Source organism: Ambystoma mexicanum, chromosome 12 (genome assembly GCF_040938575.1).
Source record: "Ambystoma mexicanum isolate Mex_15411 chromosome 12, UKY_AmexF1_1, whole genome shotgun sequence".
NCBI lineage: Eukaryota > Metazoa > Chordata > Amphibia > Caudata > Ambystomatidae > Ambystoma > Ambystoma mexicanum.
The window spans coordinates 452,325,933-452,346,538 of record NC_090936.1 but is presented as its reverse complement, the minus strand read 5'-3'; the positions used below and the strand labels follow the sequence as shown (position 1 = coordinate 452,346,538).

Below are 20,606 nucleotides of genomic sequence, written 5' to 3'. Positions count from 1 at the left end.
TCAGCGGAAAAAGGCTGGGATCCTCCCCCGTGAAATAAGACTTATGGAAGGGAAACGCACAGTACAAGCACAAGAAACCACTAAGTATTAACTCTCAAAGACGACAGATGGCCTAGAGATAGAGAGAGATAGATATCGACTTGCCTGGACGATGACAAGGAAGGGCACACAAAAGGGTTGTGGAGGGGGGGTTTATTGGCAGGGGCCACATGGTTTGTAGTAGGGGTTAGTTGTGCCCTACAATATCTCTGGGTTAAACGGGCAAGTCGATTCCAGGGAAACAGTACCCCCGGACTCGTTAGAAATTTGGCTCACACCAGATTGAGAGGGGGTGTGTGGGAGGGGGAGGTCTTTAGAGAAAGTGGGGGAGGGAAGGGAAGAACCGGATCCACAGGCCCCCCAATGGTACGATATCGGCAGGCCGCATGACTGGGACCCAAGATCTCAATACATTGGGGGTTGCATGGGAGCACAATGGGGCAGACAATCAGATTTCAGGGTGTGGGAAGGGATATGGGACCACACTTTAATTTTCTAACGTGTAACGTGAGAGAGCTAAATGCCCCGGTCAAGAGAAAGAAATTGGAAAACTACCTGGTGAGAGAACGCCCGGAGGTAATGGCTCTCCAGGAAACCCATATCTTTAAATGGGACAGGCTGAGACTCGGATGGTTCCCCATTCTGTATCGATACAATGTCTATTAGAAAACGGGAGGAACCCTTGTAGCATTTGGACAAATACAAGATCGCACTAGCTTGGTCACCAAGGCAGACGGATACCAATTTGTTAAATTCCAGACGGGGGGACAGACTATGACAATAGCCTCCATATACGCCCTTAACATGTCACGACAGTTTCTTTCGGTCTACACTGTCCGCCTTGGAGACCTTTGCCTCATGGGAAATAATTCTAATGTGCGGCTTGAGCATCGCATGGGTCCCACATAAGGATTGCAGTGCTAAAATATATCACAGCCAGGTGACCCCCACCCCCGCCCACTCCCACGAATGCCCTGAAGAGCAGAATAGACAACTTGACATTAAAGTGTTTGGAGGACTCTCAAAGAAGACACAGATGGGTACACGTACTACTCACACACATCGTACATTTTTAAATAATTTATCACATTTGAGCCGCTGCCACTATAATAGGTAAGATCAGGCAGATAGAAGTAGGGCCTAGTCTTCTCTCAGGCGATGCTCCACTAGTAGATTCCATGCAGTGTCTGGGTCGACCTAATAAGCTTTGGAGCTGGTCTTCCCAACAGTTCTAAAAGACCAGGTCCTGGCGGGTGAAATCGGGGGTTAAAATGAAGTAATATTTCAGTAACAATGACACTCCGGACATGGCGGAGGCAACAATATGGGACGTCTTTAAGGCAGTCATGAGGGGGCACTTCATAGCAATAACTGCAATAAGGGACAAACAGCTGAGGATTGTGGAGGAGGGGTTAGAAGCCAAACTAACAGAGGTCGTGACTTTCATGACACAGGACCAAAGCAGGGCAACCAAACGGGAATATAGAATTGTGTGAGACCAGTTGGATTAATTATATGCAAGGAGAGTGGAGGGGCCCTGTATGTCAGACAAAAATATGAGCTAAAGGCAAACAAGGCAAACAGTCAAACACTTTCAGGAATTTTACTCGAGCTATACTCCTCAGATACCCCAAGTCACGAGATACAAAGCTATTACCTGCATTCACTACCCCTCCATAAGATAACACGGTTATCTAGAGAACGCCTAGAGGCAGAGATAACGAGGAAGCGGTGACCCAGGCCATCAAGGAACTACCGCTTAACATAGCACTAGGGCTGGATGGCTGTACTGCGCTTTTCTGCAAAACGTTCCGGGCCACACTAACTCCGAGATTGACCGTTGTCTACATCCTTTAGGAGCGACACAGGGCAACATTTCAGATGCCATGTAAGAGGCTAAAATGGTGTTATTCCCAAAACCGAAAAAAGACCCTGCACAATGCAAGTCTTGCCAACCGATCGCATTGATTAATCTGGATGCAGAAATACATACAGAGCTACTGGCAAACAGTTGGAAACCATACTTGCCGGATCAGTCGGGTTTTATAAAGAATAGACAGACCTTTGATACCATTAGAAGAGTTTGCCATTTGATAGAAAAGGTATCCAAGACTAAATTCCCTGCCATTCTGCTAGCAGGTGATGTGCAGAAAGCATTTGATCACGTAGAATCGTCCTTGTTCCGAACAATGGAACTCGGGAGCTTTGCTCCTGGCTTTATTTGCATGATCCAAGCTAACTATTTGGACCCAAAAATAAGGCTGGCAATGATTCTTTGTCCCACCCAATCAACGTTAGAAGAGGAACAAAACAGGGCTGGCAATTGTCTCCATTTTTATATGCAATTTATTTGGAGCCCTTTCTGACAAAGATTCGAATGACAGACCAAATCAAGGGTATCCTGTCCGTGGGGCGGGAGGAACATAGTCATGGCGTTTGCAGATGACTTGATTCTTACAATCACAGACCCATATTGGTCCTTCCCAGGAACTAGAATTGTTTGCACGTGGCGGGCCTAAACAATAATACTAAGAAATCGGTGATGTTAAATGTCTCCCTGAATGCCGGCCAGTAAACCACACTTTGACATAGCGCCCATTCAATATGGTAGAGGACCAACTTGCATCCAGATTACCACGTCCATAACTTCATTGTTCGCGGCGAACTGTTACACTCCTGGCAAACATGAGACAAATACTGCTCAAGTGGGGTCCCCTGAAGGTATCATGGCTAGGTAGAGTTAATACGATCAAAATAGTGATCCTCCCAAAAATGTTTTATGCGTTTCAGGCATTGCCTGTCAACCCCCCCGCAGGCATTCTTCAAATCCCTCCATAAACTAATATCAGCGTTTATATTGGGGACAAAGAAACCCAGGATCTCAAGAAGGTAATGGTGGGCGCATGTGCAAAAGGGCGCCTGGCCCTCCCGAGTTTCCATACTTACTACGAGGCATCACAGCTTAGGGTTATACGAGAATTGCTAAAGGGAAACTCAGAGTATCTGGTGCATAATGGACTGGGGGATGGTGCGGAAGACGAGGTATTGTAGCAGCCTTACTCAGACCTGAGAACATGCACAAAAGTGCACTCGCGAACCTATTGGAGGAGGTGTGGGATGAACCGGTCAGGTGCAAAGGGATCACCACGTTTCCATCACCATTCGCCCCACTATTCCAGAACCCTCAATTCTCTCCAGGAGTGGAACAGGGGGTATATCGCCAGTGGAAAGAGGGGGAATGCAAAAGATTACGGGATATGACCCAGGGCCTAGATATCAAGTCATTCGAGCAATGCAAAACAGATTTTGGGGTACAAGAAAGAGCAAGTCCGATATTAACAACTTCAGCGCCGGCTGGTTAACCCGCTGGTAAAGGCAGCAGCAATAAAACAGTTCATGCTGTTTGAAAAATATTTAGTCACTAACACAGGTGATAGCAATTTAAAGGTCCGATACCAGCTTTCTATCAGTAGACCCTGCAGCTCCAAACTGGCCTTAAATGAAGCAATGGGAAACTATCCTAAGGCGCACAATACAATTTGAACAATGGGAGAAGCCATGGGCTGACATTCCCAAATTGGCGAGATCAATCCAGATTCGGGAGATGCGGATGAAGGTGATGGTTATGTGGCACTATAACCTGGCGAAATTGAAAAGAATGTACCCTAATGCCTCTGATTTATGTTGGAGGGGTGGGAGATTGGGCACATATCTGTTGGTCCTGCCCAAAACTGAATAAAATTCTGGGGGGACGTGAATAGTAATCTGGTTGAAATGTTTGATACGCAGGGTGGTGGAGGCATCAACAAGCAATGCTCACCTGAAGGGTCAAGTTCAGAAAGACATGCCCAAAAGCCAAAGTAAGGCTTATGCAATGTCCCTAGCAGCGTTGCTGGTGATGGCACAAAGATGAAAACAACCAGACCCACCAGTGGAACAGGAGTGGTTTACGAAGATATGGATTGTGTATTTGGAATGGCTGACGTACTCCATCCAGGGAGAGCAAGCCTGCTTTAGTAGAGACTGGGGTATGGTCATGTCTTTTTTACATAATGACTACAGTGAATCCATGTTCCCAGAGACTGCGTATCCTGGGTATAACGTGAATCTTTACATGAAGTGTAACATATATCTGTGTATTGGATCCGGGGACAGGGAGGTGGCACGGTAGTGGTGGGAGAAGGGCTTGGTTGTACAACAAAATTCAATAAAGACAAGTTTAAAAATAAATGTATAAAACAAAGTTCATCAATTAAGGTGTGAAGAGCCAGTTTGAAAGTGAAAGATATTCCAAATAAAGAAAAAGCAGCTGTTAAGTAAGACCTTACATTTCAAATCAGTGACATATGGAAGAAACTGAATTAGTTATATTCACTGTCAGAAGTGGTTGCATTGAAGACCTTCATATGTATGGTAGTGTACCTAATAACACAGCACTCTAAATGTAGGCAAGTTTAAAAAAAAAAGAAAAAAAACTCTTAACCAAACTCTCATTAGCCACAGTTATGGGCAGGTGGCATAATAGGACTGACAATGAACAAACGTGTACGTGAAGATCTCTGCATGGGGAACGTTTATGCGTTTTTAGTGTTTTGGCCATGCATGCTATCTTGAAAGCAAGTTGGTTGTCTGTTTTGAAAGATGAAAAATGTAGGCAATGCCAACCAGCCTTGCTGCTTCTACATTTGATACTAAGCATAGGAGTGGCCTTTGCCCGGCAGAATGTTATTTTACAAGCCATATATATTAAGCAACAATATATTTTACAGACACATAAGATTTGACATCGCCAAATGCATTATAAGTCAGAAATTCTTTGAGCAATATTTCATAGTAGTATACTTTATGCAGTGGTAAATGCAGGCGTTCTTTTAGACTTTTCGAATGCAAATTTAAAATGTTTACATTTTATGTGTGCATTTCCCAAGGTCTATTGATCTCTGCACAATTTGCACAGTAATGGACGTTTAAGGAAACTTTAGTTGGCCTACAAAGTGTAACGCAGTGGCTCGTATTTTTGTCCTCTTTTGAGGGAGGGAACGACTTGATGAAATAGTGAGTTTTAGTTCTTCTGTATATATTGAGACTGTTTACATAGTCCTGTTTTTAATGGTCGTTTGACTTTATATTATGCTTTTTGGAATTTTTTTCCTGAAATGATTTTGACTGCAACATTTGTTACCGCATACAATTTGCTTTTCTTTCTGCCTTGAAAATGAATAGGGTTCCGGCGGAAGGAGTTCCGTGGCAAGCTTGCAATCGCCATTACAGCAAATTTCATCAACCGTAACACAACTGCTGAAGCCAAAGTGGAGGAGATTAGTGGTGTGGCCTTCATCTTCAACCAGAGGTTTTTCCAAGAGCTGCGAGAAGCTACGGGTCAGTTGCGTTATTTCATGCATTTTTGGTTTTGTTACAGGAGACACTTGACCAGAAGTGAACATGACAAATTTGCATGGCACTGAGGCACTATTCCTCATTTAGATAGAAACGGGAGGAGAGGTAGAACACGGGTAGTGATTGATTCATAAGACATTAGCCTTTAATGTTGAGAAAGTTACTGTGAAGGGATTGAGAGCTTAGTAATGGTAAAGGAAATCCTTTAGGGGGAGAGAATAGCATTGTTGAATGTGTATGGGCCCAGTGTGCACAACTCATTGTTTTTTTGCAAACCCCTTCAATATTGATAATTCACTGGAGTACACTGTTATGGCTGGTGTTATTAGACAATGCAATGAACAGTCAGTGCAACCCCAGGCTAATTCATAGATTATGATGCAAGGTAATATGGGATTTGTTGCGATTTATTGATTTTATTTTGTGTGAAAAAAGTCCTGCGGCTGAAAATACTGAACACACATTTCAGCACACATATATGTGTGGGCTGACACCCCTGCGCCCCCCATATACTCCCATTACAATATTTATTACCCTAACCTACCCCCTACATATAAATGCGTTGAAATGCAGAGTTCGAAATTAGGCATTTTCAGATGGGAAATAATGGGGTGATACCGTAACATGGACTTCTGTCAGACAGCTGATGTGTGGTGACAGATAGACCCAGGTGTTGATATTCTGGTTGTATGTGCAAGACATTACCACCAACATGGGCTATGTACCTTCAAGTTGTAAGGTTTACAGACAATTACACACAAGTGAGTTTATTGTGGTAGTTGTCTCACATGTGTCTTAAATTAGGTCTCAGAAGCTGTGAGGGGACACAAAATTGAGTGATATGGAGGTTTAAGCCAGATACCTGCAGATATTTTATTTAGAGGATCCTAAGTGCAAACATTGCGAATATGTGGAGAAAATCTGGGGAAGGCAGGGGACCATTTTCAGGAGAAATAAGTTTAGTTGGCTATTGAGGGCAATGTGATGAAAACAATGGACCAAGAGCAATTTGAAGTGCAACTTTACCCGTGTGAGGAGCAATACTTAAAACCACAGAATAGGACCATACTAGTGGATCAGGGGGGCAGATTTGGTTAAACTGCTTGAGGGAATTTAAGGTATATGCCAGGCAAGCTGCTGTCTAGGAGAAATGTGCATGGAGAAAGACCTGGGAGATCATTGGCATCGATGCTCAGATGGCAGACTGATTTGGAATGGTAATGGATTAGAAATGCATACACATACGCAATGGCACTTCAAATGCAAGTCATCCTTATTGAAGAGGTGGTGATAGACTATAGGAAATCAAAATGGTGCATTTAGAATATATGTTGAGGCCTGCACTTGGGACTCTAATGCCTGAGTAAATAATGACAATACTTGCATTGAATGTAGAGAAAGTTCCAGGCCCTTACTGGTTGGAATACTTGATAGAAAACCAATGCTGAGAAGCTCAGTCCAAAGCTCTGACCAAAATACTCGCATGCCTGTGGAAAGGGGGCACTTCCTGAAATCACGGACATCGCAAACATCAGTGTTTCTACAACCGGAAGCACAACTACCACATGGGAGGTCTCTACACTGGTGACATATAACATAAAGGGAAGAACCCATATTTATAAAATGCTGAAGTCCTGGTTGTGTTCAGAAAACCACATATCTAGTACTAGATGTTGGTTCCTGGACAGGTCCCAACCATCTTGAAGTATCCGACTTGTCTATTTTACATCACGCACCATAAATCGTATCATTTAAGTAAATCCTGAGGAATTCAATGCCAAGCAACCACCAGTGTTTTGAGAAAGTACACATTATTTAGTTCAAGAAGTGCAGCTAAAAATAGTGCGGTTCCATTTTCTACATTAATTGAATAGGTTCCTGAACAGAGTACCTGTATCCAGAAAAATGTTTGAAAAGCATTTCATTTCAGTGATTTTTTTAGCTATGAAGAATAATTATAGCTCATACTTCTGTGTCTCTACTATTGTCTGCAGTATTGCTTTAAAAGTATTCATTTTGATACAAGCAGCCTCTGTTAGAAAGAGACTTAAATATGAGAATCCATATAATTTTCCTCCGGATATGCTGATTGTGGTATTGTTCTTGTGTGTGCTGTTCCAAGCACCAAGTGGGGATATGTTGGAAAGAAACAAGCATTCAAAACATCAACGTTCGCATTTACATACATAACCGGTTTTCTTTAGCCTTTGTACTAAGCATTGTTCTCCAGCATGGGGTCTGGCATGGATTCACATGCTCATGAATATTCCCCGTTGTCAGGCTGGGAATCCTCGGTAAAGAAAAAAATCAGTATCAGTTTCGTTTCTGATCTGTCTTTCGTAGTAGTAACCAATCACTGATCTCTGCGTCATACTGACCACAGCCAATGACTGCCCTCTACCTAAGCCCCGCCTCTGGCAGCCATCTTCAGATTTTTACCGCACGTTCAAGTGTTGGGATCCTCGTGCTATTGCTCTCGAGCGTTAGTGCTATTTTTTCATGCTTTTTCTCAAAAAACTTCTATTTTTCGGTCAACAGAGCCTCAAGCTCCACCGTTTCTTCATCCGATCAACGGGGACCCGTGCCGGATTCGTCTACGCCCCTCAAGGGTGAAGATTTCGTCGAGCCACGCTTTTGGAGGTCTCCAGAAGTTTCTCAGGCCCATCTCGGACATGGCCCAGGAGAAGGGAAGCTCGACGCCCGGAAAGCTGTTCAGGGTCTGCCCTGGATGCCAGCTTCAGAATGTCTTTAAGGAGGACGAACACTCACTTTGTCTTTACTGCCTACATGAGGACAAGACGCACGTGGAGAAGGACTGTGCGTTTTGCGGCAATATGTCGGGCGGACCATGAAGGACCGCCATCAACGTCTTGCCAACTGGCTGGAAGGGAAGAGCCCGTCGGGCGAGAAGAAGAAGTCAGAGCGGTCTTCTAAGACCTTTGAGGACGCCCCGGCGACGGGGGTCCAACACAAGGCCAAGCACCGCGAGTCCGCTGGCACCGGGAGCGCCGAACGGTCGGGCTCTACGGGTGCCAGGCAGGGCGCATCCTCCCCGGCGCCATCAACCACGAGCCAACGCTCTGGCTCGGGTAAGAGGAAGGCCGAGCACCCGGCGAAGCTCCTGGAGAGACCCCGGTCGAGCTCGAAGGCCCCATCGGAGGGGGAGCGAGGCAGTGACCCTCCCCCAAGGAGAAGGCGGTAAGCGCACCTAAGGTGGTGAAAGCCTTAATCCATCCGGCCAAGGCCTCTATCGAGACAGTCGCGGCGGCCCTGGCTCAGCCTGTGGAGGCTACACCAGTGGTGGCTACCTCGGGGCTCAGAGTCTCCCTGCCACCGCAGAGGGAGTCCTCTTTTATGCCCATCGACAGGACCCCTGTGAAACCTCCGACGGAGAAGAAAAAGGGGGGGGCAGGAGGTCGTCGTGGATTCGGCCTCAACCTCTGAGGAAGAGCTGATCGAAGTCTTAAGCCACGGCGTTGGCGTGGAAGAAGACCAGCCCGTCGGGAGGGACCCCGACGTAGGAGACGACGATAACGTCGGGGGTGCCGACGGGGCCCCTGGCTGCCCGTCGGACTCCCCTCAACCAGTGCCGCAAGACAACTAGGCGGCCATTTTGTTGGCTATACAGTCCTTATGCTCGGAGATGAGGACGAGACTGCCGTTACCACCAGCGGAGGAACCGCTCCCGACGGGGGACCCGGAGCCAGGCCCTTCTGGGAGCCCTCCCCCTAAGAGAAGGAGGATTCATCCTCCACCTCCTTTTCAGCCATCGCGCCCTGTTCAGCCCTCCTCCCCGTCCACGACTCGTGGGGATGATACGGGGACTGACACGGCCGCGACGGGTACGGACGACTAGGTTTACGACGAGGATCTGCCGTCGTCACCTCCCACCCGGGCTTCCCCGCCCAACGAGATTGGATCGTTTCACTCCATGATCGCCAGGGCATCCGAGCTTTTCCAGCTCTGCCCGGAAGAGAAGGAAGGTTTCCTTTATCAACGGCGCGAGGCCAAGAAGAAGATGGTCCTCTCTGTACCTCTACTGGACGATATTTGGGATGAGGGCCTCGCCCTCCTCAAGAACCCATCCACAACGCCGGCTAGAAGGGATCGGTACGAGAAGAAGTACCGGGTCCCGGACGCGGCCCCCTTGTGCCTTCGGGCACAGCCGACCCCGGACTCGGTCGTCTCTGCGGCGGCCAGGAAGAAAGCGGGGGGGCACGGCCTCTACGTCGACCTCCCCGCCGGACGGCGAGGGAAAGAAATTAGATACGATGGGACGCAGAGTCATCTCGTCTGCAGCGACGACGATTAAGGCGGCCAACGCCTTGGCTATCGTAGCCCGCTACGACAGGGAGTTGTGGTACAAACTGGCCCCCCTGCTGGACTTCCTACCAGACGACAAGAGGGCGGAAGCCCTAGGAAGGAGAGGTGGCGTCGGACCACGCCATTACAATTGCGACGGACATCGCTGACACTGGATTTCGCCAGTTGGTCAACGGCGTGTGCCTCAGCGGCGTGGATGGCTCAAGGCTACTGACTTCCGTCAGGAGAAGTCCCTCCATATCAACGTCCTGGAGCTCCGTGCAGTGTTTTGGGCCCTCAGGTCCTTTCTTCCGTCCCTCTACCAGCTTTTTCAAGGTGGTGAGGATCTTCACCGACAACACCACCACCATGTTCTACATCAGGAAACAGGGCGGAACCAGGTCCCCAGCCCTGTCCATGGAGGCGCAGGATCTGTGGCATTGGGCCGTCGCCCAAGGGATGTTTCTGGTGCCGTTTCATCTGGCAGGGATAAAAAACACCATCGCCGACTCACTCAGCAGGGAGCTGCGCTCGTGCCACGAGTGGTAACTACGACAGGATCTAGTGGACCGCCTCTTCCGACGGTGGGGCAAACCCCAGATCGATCAGTTCGCGACGGCGACGAACTCCAAGTGCCGAAGGTTCGCCAGCAGGTTTCCCCAGCCGAGGAGCATGGGCGATGCTTTCTCGTTCCCCTGGGAGGGCCTGTTTCTATACGCGTTCCCTCCATTGCCATTGCTGATCCGGCTCATCAACCAGCTCAAGAGGTCACGGTGCAGGATGATCCTCGTCGCACCTGCGTGGCCGAGGCAGATATGGTTCCCGGACCTTCTGGACTTGTCAGCGTCCCCGTCAATCAAGCTGCCAGTGGACGTGGATCTTCTCTCCAGGGAAGGAGGCGCCATCCTCCATCACGACCCGAAGTCGCTGAGCTTGCAGGCCTGGCTCCTGCAGCGTTAGAGTTTGGAGGATACGACATACCGGCCGACTGCAGAGAGGTTCTTGCAAAGGCCAGGGCGTCCTCAACTCTTAAATGCTACGGACACAAATGGAAGAGGTTCTCTGTCTGGTGCCACGCACAGAAGATTAACCCCCTACGGATTACGGCTCCCCAAGTACTGCCGTACCTACTGACGCTGGCCAAAGCTGGACTGGCGCGCGCGTCCATCAAGATTCATCTTGCTGCGATCTCCCGATACACCAGAACCACGGGGCGGACGTCTTTGTGGTCTCATCGTCTGGTGAAAGAATTCATTAAGGGACTGTTCAGATCGTTCCCGCCGGTGAAGGCTCCTGCCCCGGCGTGGGAGCTCAGCGTGGTGCTGACCAAGCTCATGGGACCTCCGTTCGAGCCTCTGCAATCGGCTCCGTTGAAGTTCTTGTCGTGGAAAACAGCGTTTCTTGTGGCCATCACCTCCGCACGATGGATGGGAGAGATCCAGGCCCTTTCCTGCAAGGCCCCGTACTTGACTTTTCACGGCACGAGGGTAGTGCTCAGGACGCACCCCTCCTTCATGCCCAAGGTGCCGTCAGACTTCCACCTCAACGAACCCTTGGTGTTGCCTGTTTTCTTCCCGTCACCTTCGTCGCCGGCTGAAAGGACTTTGCACTCGCTGGATGTGGCTAGAGCGCTGAAGTTCTACGTGGACCGCACGAAGTGTTTTCAGAAGACGTCACAAATCTTTGTGAACTTTGGACCTGTCAATCAGGGGAAGGCTCTCTCGAAGGCTTCCATTTCCAGATGGCTCTCCGGCTGTCATCGTTTGGCAAACCGACCGCTGCCTGGCCGTCCGAGAGCCCATTCCACCAGAGTGATCGCAGCTACCACGGCGTTCCTATCTGGTGTGCCCTTGCTGGACATCTGCAGGGCTGCTACGTGGAGGTCGACGCACACCTTCACGAAATTCTACTGCGTCGATCGGGATTCCAGGGAGGAGTCCAGGGTCGGCCTAGCAGTGCTGCGCAACCTGTTCGCCTAAGGTGAGCCTGGTGAGGAGGTAAGAATTGCTTAATGTTGAGTTTGATGTAATGCTTAATATTGAGCCTTTGCCACCTCCCGTGGTTGTGCATGTGTGTACTGCTATGTATTCTTCATGAGCATGTGAATCCATGCCAGACCCCATGCTGGAGAAGGAACAAGTTACTTACCTGTAACTGTTGTTCTCCAGCATGGGTCTGGCATGGATTCACATGCGAACCCTCCCGCCTACCCCTCTGCGGCTCTTCACTTGGTCATACTGCCACTTCACGTGCTACTAAATCTGAAGATGGCTGCCAGAGGCGGGGCTTAGGTAGAGGGCAGTCATTGGCTGTGGTCAGTATGACGCAGAGATCAGTGATTGGTTACTACTACGAAAGACAGATCAGAATCGAAACTAATACTGATTTTTTTCTTTACCGAGGATTCCCAGCCTGATGACGGGGAATATTCATGAGCATGTGAATCCATGCCAGACCCATGCTGGAGAACAGTTACAGGTAAGTTACTTGTTCCTTCTTTTGCCCACAGTGCACAATTTAGCTACAAATACCACCATTCACCAGTCTGGGGGACAAAACGGTAAAATAATCATCCACTATTTGTACTTATTGGTGTCACTTTAAGCTGATAAAGCTATTTCTGTCTTATTGCGCGTGCCCAATGTATTTGTATGGTTTCCACATCCTACACGAATTAAGACAAATTGCAGCAGTCTGTCATGCTTCTGTTATCCCAGAGTGAACTACAAGCAAAATGCTTAGACCTATGGACAATTCTATGATGTATCATTGCTGTGGGCAAGTGCATCCAAACTGTGCCGGGACGGGCAGATTCCAGCATTTGACTTTCTAGATCAGACGTTTTCCTGATGGGCAACCAGAGACTTTGATAGAACAGGAACCCACGCCAGCATGAAGAGTGCAGCACTGCTAAATGGGTCATTTGAGATCTTAGTTTATTTAGTGTGCCTTACCAAAGTCGGTGATTTACAAGGTAATCAAAACATTTTGTCATCTCTAGATTACTGCTACTTACAAACTAGGTGATCTCTTGCCCCCCTCCTCCCGCTATCACCACGTTTGATTTTGCCCAGTGTAGTCCATGTGCATGGGAATGCAAAATAGAGCAAATGCTGTAGCAAGAGTTGTAAGATATTTTTGCCAGCAGCACAGAATTGTCAACATCCAGACGAATGGGGACTCCTAACAATACCAGAGCTTAGTACATTAGTTGCTGCAAGTAATGCTTGTAAAACATGGCTGTGTGCAGTGCATTTTGTGTAATACCAGAGCCATAATGGACGTTTTCTCCAGGCCTTAGTGAAAGCTGCGTTTGATGTGAACTCCTAACATGGTTTGTATTTTTCTGCTGGCAAACGTGTTCTTGGTTCTTGGTTTTGCATTGCTTCAAGGACTGTTTTGAAGAAGGTGCCAGCTGGTATTTGGTAAGTTGTGAGGGAATCTTGCCAAGCTCAAGAAAAGTTAGGTAGCGGTTTTTGCATTCTCATGAGGAAGGGAAAGCTTTGCTGCTTGGGGTTGCCAGAGGTCACACTGGCTGGGGGCACATGGAAACTTTCAACAGATAGAGACTTGGAAAAAACCAGAACTTTCTAGAAAATACCATCCTGCATTTGCAATGGTTTAAAAAGGGTGGCGACCGAGCAGTCGAGCTTCACTGGAGGATGGGCGCAATGCTCCAGGGCATGTTGATGCAAAATATATCTCTGGTTGCCTGTGTGGCAGCTTTCTGGGGAGATGAGGATTTACTTTAAAGCTGTGTCAACAGTGAAGCATTTTATCTAAACTAATTGTATTACTTATTAATTTCTGTATGCTTTTGATGAATACATAGGCCGTATAAAGAGCCATTTTATAATCTATTTGAGTGTTTGTATGTGTGATTAATTGCCTTCCAGAGTCTGAGGTTTCTTCATTTGTTGTGCTGGGGCTGGGAAAATAGATCTGTGCACTTATGGAGCAAAATACTGCATCATATAGCATTTTCACCATCCCATTAATGTAAATTACAAAAAATGAGACCAGCACACAGCCCTGTTAACTCCTCATTTAATTTTAATGTTTTTAGTAAGATTCCCTCTTTGAACATATCCTACATTACCCTTTGTGACACCCATTCCATGATACAGGCCCCAGAGGCGGCACTCTGGATAATCCATGCACCCCAGTCTCCCCACCTCTGATTAAATGATTCCTTCAAAAACCCAAAGGATACTGAATAGGATAGGTCCGGAGAAACTAGGGCAGCCAAATATGATTTTCGCAAGAGCTACTCCATCTAGGAAGGAGTTAAAACAGAAGTGGTCACCTGCCAGGAAGTAAGAAAGAGGAGCCCAGGCCCCAACATCATAAAGGCCCCAACATCCGTATATATATATATGTACCCTGGAAGTGAAGGCCAAGCAATGTCCTCCCTACACCAGGATGGAAGTTAATCTCCTAGCCTACTTGAGTTTAATAAATATACAGCCTCAGGGACTGGTCAGTTTGTTTCTCGCCCCTGCTTTCTGACATGAAGAAACTGTTGTCTATATTGTAGGGGATGGTATAAACAAAATAATCGGGATGGGGAGATCCAAAACAGCGACACAGAAGTGCTAAGTGTGTGGGTTTATTATGTATTCACACAGGACGAGGTAGAAAACTTCACAATTTAATTTACATTACTTCCGATAAGCACGAAAGTTTGATTGAAAAAAGACGGACAGGGTTGGTTTATGCAGTAGTGACACAAATAGGTGTAGACCTCTGTAGTATAGAGGTCGGCACTACACTGGGATACATGTTGCCTAATAAATCAGGGGGGGTATAGGAACCCACAGTTACATAAAACATGAAGTGCACACAACAATCTTTGAATTTTAACGAGTGCAGGTAATGATACAGTTGTGATAGGGAGTTCGACACAGGGAGTGACACAAAGTGTGTTTCGGCCAAAGAAAGTGGCTTGGTTGTAGCCGTCTTTGTGCTGGCCTTCGTCAGGAAAAAGGGGCACCAATGGTGGTGCTGTCCGTGCTGTCTGTGGGTGAAATAGAGCTATTAGGATCTCAGTTAATTATACGTTAAGTACTATAAGTATTAAATACGGGCCTAATTGTGCCCACGTAGTACACCATGTGGTGTGTCTAAAAGACAGCTTACCTGCCGTGCAGGGAGTCAGGTGGGTGCTGTCAGGGAAGCCGCGAAAGGTGCGGAACGTCCGGTGCTGGGATTAGCACTTGGTGAAAGGCTTTAGTTTCCTAGGGGCTGGCGTGGTTCAAAGACTCACGAAGCCGGAGTGGGGCGTAATTGAACCCCAGTCTGAAATGAAAGTTAAAAACCGGTATAAGTAACCTGTGAGGGTCAAGTGCGCCGGGGAGTGTGTCGGCGTGGGAGTCAGGGGAGACTTACTATTGTCTGGATGGTGCGCTGCCGTGCTGGACGTAGACTGCTGGGCGCCGGATGAGTCGGACAGCGAGGGAGCCGTGTTGGACTGTATAAAGGACAGCCAGTGGCTGTGGTCAGGCGAATGGGAACCCGCGATTCAAGGGCGACACCCAGCTTGGGCCAATAAGATGGCTGTGCGCCGTGTCCCAATGAAAAGGCGGTACTCCATGCGTGATGTTGGGTAATGTAGTCCGTGATGGTGTATGAGAACTACTGCTCATGGATACTTGTACAACATAACAGGTAGGAAACTTGCTTGCAAACATAGGTCATTTACGTGCGCCATGTGGATGGGCGAAAGCCGACCACCGCTACAGCTGGTTAAACAAAGTGGACTCTCGTATACAATAGTGTTCACAGGGTGGAGGAGTTGGTGCCAGTACAATAATGTTTACAAAGTGAACAACATTGGTTTCTAATGTGTATCTAATGGTGGCCACTGGGAGGGGTACTCTAGAAGTGTTTCCACTCGACAGTGACGTTTAGGCCGTCTTGCACAGAGTTCAATTTGTAGATCCATTTTTGTTCTAGTTTAGTGAGGGCAATGTTTATGTCACCTCCTCGTCTTTGTGGCTGGAGTTGTTGGATCACGGTCCATGTGAATTGTTCGTGGGTATGCTTCTTCTTAGTGAAGTGTTCGACCAAGGGTTTGTCCTCGACTTGGTTTTTGATGCATGATCTGTGTTCATTAATCCTTTGTTTGACAGGTCTAATGGTTTTGCCAATATAAATTAGATCACAGGGACACTTAATGGCGTAGATCACATGTTTGCTCTCGCAGTTGGTGTGGCTGTTCTGTTTCCATACCAAGTTCTTGTGGATAAAAGTTTTGCTGTTCGTAGTAAAACGGCAAGCTACGCATTTACCACAGCTGAAGTGGCCAACTACTGGTGGAAGGTTCCATAGTGTGGTGGCTGGTTTGGTAGGTTCTAGGAAGGTGTGGACTAGGAAATCTCTTAGATTTCTGTTCTTTTTGAAGGCAAACAGTGGTTTCTTGGCGAGGGTACCTTCATTTTTAATCAGATGCCAGTGTTTGTTGATGGTATTTTTGATGAGGTTGCTGACTGGGTTGTATGTGGTGACGCACACAGTTCTATTGTTCGGGTCTCTTTCTTTTGTCGTTAGGCAAATTGAACGGTCGGTGTTGGCCGCTCTTCAATTTGCCTAACGACAAAAGAAAGAGACCCGAACAATAGAACTGTGTGCGTCACCACATACAACCCAGTCAGCAACCTCATCAAAAATACCATCAACCAACACTGGCATCTGATTAAAAATGAAGGTACCCTCGCCAAGAAACCACTGTTTGCCTTCAAAAAGAACAGAAATCTAAGAGATTTCCTAGTCCACACCTTCCTAGAACCTACCAAACCAGCCACCACACTATGGAACCTTCCACCAGTAGTTGGCCACTTCAGCTGTGGTAAATGCGTAGCTTGCCGTTTTACTACGAACAGCAAAACTTTTATCCACAAGAACTTGGTATGGAAACAGAACAGCCACACCAACTGCGAGAGCAAACATGTGATCTACGCCATTAAGTGTCCCTGTGATCTAATTTATATTGGCAAAACCATTAGACCTGTCAAACAAAGGATTAATGAACACAGATCATGCATCAAAAACCAAGTCGAGGACAAACCCTTGGTCGAACACTTCACTAAGAAGAAGCATACCCACGAACAATTCACATGGACCGTGATCCAACAACTCCAGCCACAAAGACGAGGAGGTGACATAAACATTGCCCTCACTAAACTAGAACAAAAATGGATCTACAAATTGAACTCTGTGCAAGACGGCCTAAACGTCACTGTCGAGTGGAAACACTTCTAGAGTACCCCTCCCAGTGGCCACCATTAGATACACATTAGAAACCAATGTTGTTCACTTTGTAAACATTATTGTACTGGCACCAACTCCTCCACCCTGTGAACACTATTGTATACGAGAGTCCACTTTGTTTAACCAGCTGTAGCGGTGGTCGGCTTTCGCCCATCCACATGGCGCACGTAAATGACCTATGTTTGCAAGCAAGTTTCCTACCTGTTATGTTGTACAAGTATCCATGAGCAGTAGTTCTCATACACCGTCACGGACTACATTACCCAACATCACGCATGGAGTACCGCCTTTTCATTGGGACACGGCGCACAGCCATCTTATTGGCCCAAGCTGGGTGTCGCCCTTGAATCGCGGGTTCCCATTCGCCTGACCACAGCCACTGGCTGTCCTTTATACAGTCCAACACGGCTCCCTCGCTGTCCGACTCATCCGGCGCCCAGCAGTCTACGTCCAGCACGGCAGCGCACCATCCAGACAATAGTAAGTCTCCCCTGACTCCCACGCCGACACACTCCCCGGCGCACTTGACCCTCACAGGTTACTTATACCGGTTTTTAACTTTCATTTCAGACTGGGGTTCAATTACGCCCCACTCCGGCTTTGTGAGTCTTTGAACCACGCCAGCCCCTAGGAAACTAAAGCCTTTCACCAAGTGCTAATCCCAGCACCGGACGTTCCGCACCTTTCGCGGCTTCCCTGACAGCACCCACCTGACTCCCTGCACGGCAGGTAAGCTGTCTTTTAGACACACCACATGGTGTACTACGTGGGCACAATTAGGCCCGTATTTAATACTTATAGTACTTAACGTATAATTAACTGAGATCCTAATAGCTCTATTTCACCCACAGACAGCACGGACAGCACCACCATTGGTGCCCCTTTTTCCTGACGAAGGCCAGCACAAAGACGGCTACAACCAAGCCACTTTCTTTGGCCGAAACACACTTTGTGTCACTCCCTGTGTCGAACTCCCTATCACAACTGTATCATTACCTGCACTCGTTAAAATTCAAAGATTGTTGTGTGCACTTCATGTTTTATGTAACTGTGGGTTCCTATACCCCCCTGATTTATTAGGCAACATGTATCCCAGTGTAGTGCCGACCTCTATACTACAGAGGTCTACACCTATTTGTGTCACTACTGCATAAACCAACCCTGTCCGTCTTTTTTCAATCAAACTTTCGTGCTTATCGGAAGTAATGTAAATTAAATTGTGAAGTTTTCTACCTCGTCCTGTGTGAATACATAATAAACCCACACACTTAGCACTTCTGTGTCGCTGTTTTGGATCTCCCCATCCCGATTATTTTGTTTATACCACGTATACCCACCTGGGTAAATCGGGACCTAGCCAGGTGCCCTCAGATTGAAATATATATTGTAGGGGAGCAAGAACCTTCACATGAGCAAAACGGCTTTGATACTGAACCTGCAGTGACTATTGGATGTAACATGTAACATGCAACAGAGTGCGCCTGATTATTAGAACGATTACTTGGTTGAAGAGCTATGTAAATCCCTTGTTTCAATGCCCCACCGGACTGCCTCTAGAGATCTATTCGAGTTAAATAATGAACATTTGGAAAGTGGTATGAACAGAGAAAACATTTGCTTCTCGCTTATGCAGATGGCCGCAAGCCCAGGTTGCTAGAGTTCGAGGGGACCATCATGGCACAAGGAAACTGTCACCCAATGCATATCGGAAGGAATGCAAGTCTGTGTAGCACTCAAGCTGAGTACTATGTAAAGATGATTCCAAGATGGATACCCAGCTAGTTAAAGACTTAAGTTGCGGACTGACGTTACAGCACATGTGGCAGCAAACAGCTGGGGAATTCATAAACCATCAGTGGCTGCTCCAATCACATTGCTTGTAATAAACCACCAGCTGATATTCATTAGTTACAAGGCTTAAGGTGGACATGCTAGAGTTCAGCAGAGACTCAATGATGAAAAGTCTGGCATGAGGAATAGGACGGTGCATGGCTTTCCAGCAAAGTGGATAGAGGTAACAAGGAGTGGTGGAAATTAAGAGGTGCAGAGGTGATGGAGTTTGAGTAGTAAGCAGGTGGTGGATACGAAGCATTGAGGATGTGGACGAAGGTGTGGGGAGCAATATGTAGAAGGTGGTGACAGCATCTAAGAAAGAAGTGGAGGGACCAGGTTGAGGGGCACTACAAGGAGAGGGGAGGAAGCAGCAACATTTGGTCACCTTGGAAACAGAACTGAACACACCATCCGCATAAACAAAAAATCCCCACATTAAAGTATGGAGCAGAAATTTTAAAAACATAGGCCCAGAAATACTAAAACCATGCCTACAGAAGGTTGCAGAGTCCTTTCTTGAAGAGGACTGTGAGAGCATGCTTAAGAAATATAATGCACATATGCAAGCTTTGGTGGAAGAATATGCCCCACTGAAACAAACTGGTGACGGAAAACAACAACCCATATGGTATAGTGGAGATCTTAATAAACTTAAACGGGAGAAAAGAGCTAAAGAAAGGATATGGAGGCAGAACCCCAACCAAATAAATAAAGAAAATTGGAAAAGGGCCAATCACAGCTATAGGAAGAGGATCAAGGTGGTTAAAAACAATTACTGCAATAAAGAAATTGAGGCAGCATCTAACACAAATAGTAACATTTATGACATACTTAAGGGAATGGAAAAACCCAGGATGTTAACACTGCCACATACACCTACCAGTGAAGACTGATAAGGTGCAAGAAGCTTTTGCAAACAAGATTCAAAAGGCCAAAAATAACATCACAGCCAGAATTGAAGGCGACAGACCGGTTACCCATGTTGCAACCACAAACGTGGAAGTAAGAGGGAGTTTTAAGTTCCTACCCATATCGGAGGACGATTAATGTAAGGTCCTAGCTAAGATGAAACCGACATTGTGTGCAGTGAATACCACCAAAGTCATTTTGGAGCATAAAGAACTCTTCTCACTGGTTTTGACGAAGATAGTTAATGCATCTCTCAGTGAAGGTGTGGTGCCTAAGGACATCAATAACCCACTAGTCAAAAAAGCAGGGTTGGACCCCAGAGATCCCGGGAAACTACGGCCCATAACAAATTCGAACTTTGCAAGTGTTAGATAAAATTGCCAAAAACCGACTGCAAAAACATGTGGAAGACCTGAAGTTACTGCATAATTAACAATCAGGTTTCCGGGCCTGCCACAGCACCGAATCTGCTATGTTGGACCTTCAGTTGCATATGTTGGGCCTGAGAGATGAAGGTAAAGCAGGCATTCTCATGCTGCTCGACTTAAGTGCAGCTTTTGATTTGGTGGATCACAAGCTCCTTCAGGAGGCACCGGCTAATTTTGTAGGTGGTTCTGCCAAGGCTTTGGCTTGGTTGTCATCCTTTCTCAAAGACCGGAGTGCCAGAGTACACTGGGGTGACAATTTCTCTAAGGCCGCTCCCATTTTTTACAGAGTCCCACAGGGAGCTAGCCTGTCGCCTCTTTTGTTTAATTTATATCTGAGAAGCCTCTGCGAACTCCTGGAACACATCGGCGTACTCTTTACGAATTACACCGATGATACGCAGCTCATTTTTGAACTCTAGGGTGATTATA

The 20,606-nt window shown here is 47.0% G+C and overlaps 1 protein-coding gene across 19 annotated transcripts in view; it reads left to right on the top strand.

The window, feature by feature from the left end:
- MICAL3 (microtubule associated monooxygenase, calponin and LIM domain containing 3) overlaps window positions 1-20,606 on the top strand; it is a 2,299,897-nt gene that overhangs the window by 714,039 nt on the left and 1,565,252 nt on the right. For all 19 annotated transcript variants that reach the window (XM_069628665.1, XM_069628668.1, XM_069628663.1 and 16 more), the window contains one exon: window positions 5,263-5,418. In XM_069628665.1, the coding sequence (XP_069484766.1) occupies window positions 5,263-5,418 (156 nt within the window). The remainder of the gene's footprint in view (window positions 1-5,262; window positions 5,419-20,606) is intronic.